The 5364-nt window shown below is 63.1% G+C and overlaps 1 protein-coding gene across 1 annotated transcript; it reads right to left on the reverse strand.

Annotated features, from left to right (window-relative positions):
• Nucleotides 1-3122: 3122 nt before the first annotated feature.
• LOC120763480 (complexin-3-like) lies at nt 3123-4706 on the reverse strand. The gene is made up of 3 exons (XM_040086815.1): nt 4372-4706; nt 3663-3750; nt 3123-3338 (listed from the first exon to the last, which is right to left on the reverse strand). Exons 1-3 carry the CDS (start codon nt 4524-4526, stop codon nt 3123-3125), a joined length of 459 nt encoding a protein of 152 aa, XP_039942749.1. The 5' UTR covers nt 4527-4706.
• Between the last annotated feature and the right edge of the window lie 658 nt (nt 4707-5364).

Genomic DNA, 5364 nt, shown 5'->3' on the forward strand with positions numbered 1-5364 from the left:
GGGACTGAGCTCTGGGGCCAGGCATGGGAACACCCTGTGGGGACCAGCTGTGGGATCCAGCCAAGGGGACAATCCCTGGCCTAAGGGGGCGAGGGACAAAGGCCGCCAGGCTGAGGGGCAGGACTACCATTTTCTCCTCCCCAATCCCACTGCTGCCCTGGGCCCCAGAGAATGGTGGAAACATCATGGTGGGCATCCTGGGCTGTGCTGCGGGATGTGCTCGGTGCTGCCCACAGCCCCCATCATGTGGGGTGGATTTTGCCCTTTTCTTTCTTTGCTCACTTTTACTTTCTCCCAAAACCATTTTCCTGCCACCTGCAACTGCCACCGCCCCCGGACCTGTCTAGGCTTCCTCCCACTCCCTTCCCCTCCTTGCCACGCTTCCCCTTTCGGATGGCAAACGTCACTGCGGGGGTTTTGGACCCCAGCACCCTGTGCCAGGTGGCTGCTGGTCCCTGAGTGAGTCTGTGCCCCACAGACCCCACAGCCCCCTCTGTGTCCTGGTCTGGGCCCCATCCTGTTGTCCCCCACTGGGGTTGTGAGGCTTCACCTCAGGCCCTTGTGTCACAGCTCTTTGAGGACAGCGTGATGTTGTCTCGGGGATGGCACGCCACCACGCTGGGGACAGCGTGCCACCACCCCAGGGACAGGCTGGCACCAAGACCACACCCCAGGGATGGCATGACATGCACAGGTGGGCCATGCAGCCCCTGGGGATGGGGTGACACCCCCAGGCCACGCAGCGCTGCAGGGGACAGCGGGGAGGTGCTGCCTGTGGAGGCACTGGGGACATCCCCAGGGCAGGGGCGATGTGTGGGGTCAGGGCTGCAAACCAGACCCGTCTCGTGTTGGCCAGTGACGAGCGCAGGAGCAGTGTACCCACCCCGAGGCTCTTCGGCAGGTTTCCCCAGCGTGCCCCTCTGGCCCGGGGGTGCAGGGAGGTTCCCAGGGCGCCGGGTTTGGGGGCGGGGGACTGCCCAGCTGCCCGGCCCCGGCGCTGTGTGCGCCCCGCCGGCCCCGCGGCCGCCGCAAGGTGTTGCCTCGCCCGGGGGGAGGCGGCAGGCTGATTTGCCAAATGATTATAATTGCCTTTTAGGAGCAGATAGCAAATTGATTTGCTTCCTTGTCCAAGGCCCGTAATCGCTTCATCACTTTAAAATATTAATGCTATACTTCTTTGCTAGTTTCCCAATTACCCTAATTGAAGGCAAATTGGTTAAGAAGGTGCAATGCAGAGTATCAGGGGGTTTAGTTCACTCAAATGACAGTTTTAAACCTCCCTAATCCTATTAGCGCGCAAAGCTGCTAACGCTTAGAGACGCTGCGTCAGCTTACCGGGGTGGTGGGGCCGGAGGCGGGGGTCGGGCCGGGGGACGGCCGGGGGCCACCGGCCTCACGTGACCAGCTCGGCCGGGGATTTATCACTTTTTTAGTTCATTAAGAGGCCTTGGGCAGGCGGGGAGGCAGCAGGGGTGACCCAAAAGGGTGCTGAGCGGGAGGCAGGTGGCAGCATGGGGAGGGCGGCGGGGGAGGGCAGGACGATTAGCCAAGGAGACCTGGCAGAGGGTCCTGACCCGAATCCCAGCTGGTGCTGGGTGTCCCCATGCAGCCCTACTGGGAACACTGGGAGAGGGCTGCCCGTGGGGGCAGGATGGGGCCCTGATGTGGAGCGGGGATGGAGGACTGAGGTGATGGTGGCAGACAGAGCTCGTTGGGGATCTCAGTACCATCCCAGCAGCTGGCAGTTGGCAGTGAGCACAGTGATGTGCGGTGGGATCGGCGTTGTGCTGGGTGCCACAGCTGCTCCCTGTCAGAGACCTAAGTTCCTAACAAAAGCTGGTGAACGGGGATGGGAAGATGGCAGAGACATCACGGATGATGAGGACAGCAGGGACGGTAGGGCCACCAAACATCAGGAGGCTTCCCCGCGTCAGGCCCAGGCGAGCTTGTCTCGTTCCCTAGGATGATCCAGCAGCCACCAGCCCCTGGACCGGTACCTGGAGGAGTTCTGGGGGGAGAACTGAGCACCTCGTGCATCCAGAGACCTCCTCGCTCCGTGCGCTCCAGCTCCTGAGCAGCGGCTTGAGCCCGATGGCTCCGGTGGCAGCGCTGAGCTCGGTGACAGCTCCCAGCCCACGCTGGGTCCCAGCCCGGCCACGGCGGGCGTGGGCAGCCCGGGCAGGCCCGTCCCCGCAGCCTTTCCGGAGCAGATGGCAGCGGCGTGGGGAGCACGGAGGCGGCTCAGCGCGTCCTTCCTTTCATGCACACACAGCGTGATTCCCGGCGGCTCCGGCTCCGGCGGGAGGTGCCGCTGGGGCCAGCGCTGGCCGTACATTTCACACGGGTTCAGCGAGCTTAGTCCTCGGGGACAGGCGACTCAGGAAGATTAGACCTCGCTAAAATAGGCAGGTATTAGTGATCTCAGCAGCCCCCGGCCTTCCGGCGCGGCGGCATTTAAGTCAGCGCTGCTGCCAGGCGCCCAGGACAGAGTCCCCGGCGGGACAAGAGGCAGCCGGGCACCCTGGCCCAGCCAAAGGGATGCCCCTGCTGTCCGCATTGCCAGGGGATGCTCGAGCACGGGAGTCAATCCTCCACACCCCCTCCCGGTGCTGTCCCCAAGGGATCGCCAGGGTGATCACTGGTCCCGGCGGGGGCGGCTGCAGAAGGCGGGGACGGAGCCGAGCATCCCGGGCTGGTTGGTGGCTCAGGGGACACGGGGCAGCCCGGCTCCGGCACAGTCATTGTGTCCTCTCACCAACCAGGACAGAGACTGTGTGGGTGTGGGATATGGCAGGACGACCAGAATGGTGCCGGCAAATGCTGTATTTATTGAGCCATGTGATGCACAGTGTTGAGGGGGGGGTAACAGTGTCAGCCCCCATAGGGGGGCTCACACCAGGAGCACCACGAGAGGGACCTGACCATAACAGCTGGAGGGGACCCAGGCATTCTGCAGCCCTGCACACCCTGGGAAAGCAGCTGGGAACGGTTTAGGGAAGAAAACCCACACCTAACGTGTACTGGGACCCGCACCCCAAATAAAGGCGCCCAGAGCCTCCGCATTCCGTGGCTCCCGGGGCCAGGGGCTGCCGATGCCACCTGCGGTGGTGCGGGCAGCGGTGCTACATCAGGACACACTTCTCCTTCACCTGGTCCACGCCGCCCAACGCGCGGTCCCGCAGCGCCGGCAGCTCCACCTCCCTCAGCTTCGCCAGGACGGCGAAGGGCCCGGCGCTGCCATCCTCCTCCTCCTCCTCGCTGTGCACCATCGCTGCCAGGTCCTGCGGCAGCTCCACCGCACCTCCGGCCACGTGCACCTGGGCATCGTCCCTCTCGTCCTAAACGCGGGTGGGAGAGGGTGTCGGGTGGGGACACTGTGGGTAGACACGATGCCTACCGGGGGTAGAGCGGGGGACGGGGGACAGAGAACAGCCGGTCCCAGGGTGCTGGGGACGCGGGGGGATTCCAGGACTGCCCAGTGCCAGACCCGGACGCTGGCTGGACAGGGGCGGCAGATAGTCAGATGGAGACAGTGGCCGTCTGCTGCCCTCTTCAGGAATCCCTCCCATCCAGGGGAGCACGGCAGCCGTGGGCCTGGGGCTGTTCCGGGGGACGTAGGGTCGAGGGGAACGCCCCAGGTGCGCAGACAGGCCGGTTCTTACCTGAGCCAGGTGGTACTTGTCTCGAAGGTGCATCCGCACCGTGGCCCGTTCTGCCTTCCTCTGTGCAAACGCCTTGTCCCGCTCGATCCTGCGGCAGGTGCCACATAATCACCCCATCTCACCGAGCCCCCCAGACCACCCCGACATCACCCTGGTCCTCCTGTGGAGCAGGTCTAGGAAAGGAGGGAGAAGGTCTGAGACCCACAAGAGGGTTAAAGTGGGGATCTGGGAGCAGGAGCCACATCCTGTCCACCCGGCTCAGCGCTCATATTCAGAGGTGCTCAATGAAGGCGCCCATTGCAGGAACTCACTCCCCCTGCAGCCTCTCATCTCCCTGGTGCTGAGCCTCTGGGTTCCCACACACCCAGTCCTGGGGAGGTGGGACCTTAATCCAATCCCGTGCTGACCCCCCAATCCGTTGGCTCCAAGGGTGCTGGGCTGGAACCATCCTGGGGCTCTGACACCTGAGGGTTCCCTTTGTCACCTGTGGTGCACAAAGGTGCTATCACAGCCCTGTGCCAGCCCCTCCATGGACTTCCCATGCTGTGGGGGGACCCACTGAAGGGCACCTGCTCTGCACTGTCTCTTGCCCCAGCTGCCTCCCTGTCCCTGTCCTGTGCCACCCTGGGGAAAGCCCACAGCAGGTGAGATCCTGATTTTGGTGTATTAGGGGACCCTAGTGACCCGCCAAGCCCCGGAAAAGCCTTACTTCTCTTCCAGCAGCTGCCGCTGGTACTCCTCAAACTCCTCGCGGGCCATGCCGTTGGGCAGCGCAGCTGCCTTGTCATCCTTGGGGGCCCCCTTGGGTGACTCGTCCTTGCCCCCCTGGAAGCTCTTCAGGGCAGCCATGAAGAAGGAGGCCATGGTGGGTGGTGGTGGCAGCTCTTGCCCCAAGGTGCCCACCAGCTCCCTGTGCCTGCAAGGTCAGTGGGACCAGCCCCAGGGGCACTGTGGATCAGGTGCGGATTAAGGCATTAGGAGGGGAAGCCACAGCCAGGGTGGAAAGACCTTCCCTTTGCTGCACCCAAGGGTGCTTGCAGGAGACAGCGGCAGTGCAGGGGGACAGCAGGTGCTGCCACATCAGAGTGATGGGGAGGTGGAAAGAGTCATTGAACTGCAGCACATACTGGGTCAGGCTGAAATACCCCCCACTACGTGGGTCCCAGACTGGGGCAGCACCCATGGGGCTGCGGCAAATCCTCAGGAAAGCCCCATGCCATGGGCACCCAGAACCACCCACAGGGGGACTGGGGGTTCTGGAAGTCAGCACAGAGGAGACACAAGAGGATTAGCCAAAAAAACCCAACCGAGGGACTGGCAGCAGATGAGGCAGTGGCGAGCGCACACCCACCCGCGCCGCAGCCTCGTCCCCCCGCTAATCCCTGCTCCACTGAGACTCGAGATTGCTTGGGAGCTTGCAGGGCTGGGGCCTCACCACTGCTGGGGATCTCCCCCATACCCATAATCTATAGGAAAGCAATTCCCATACAGCTTCTGATTAAAGCATAATCCCCTGCTGCACAGAGCCCCGATGGGAGAGGGGCTGGATGGTGTGGGGGGCTCCGAGGGCCAGAGCTCCTGGTCCCACCACAGCCTTTCACTGGGCTTTGTCAGGCCCCAAGTGACAGACAGGCCTAATTTCACCCCAGAAGCTTAAAGATGCTGTTGAACTAATTTCTTTGGTTTAATCAAAAAGCCCAAA

This window comes from Hirundo rustica, chromosome 26 (assembly GCF_015227805.2).
Source record: "Hirundo rustica isolate bHirRus1 chromosome 26, bHirRus1.pri.v3, whole genome shotgun sequence".
NCBI lineage: Eukaryota > Metazoa > Chordata > Aves > Passeriformes > Hirundinidae > Hirundo > Hirundo rustica.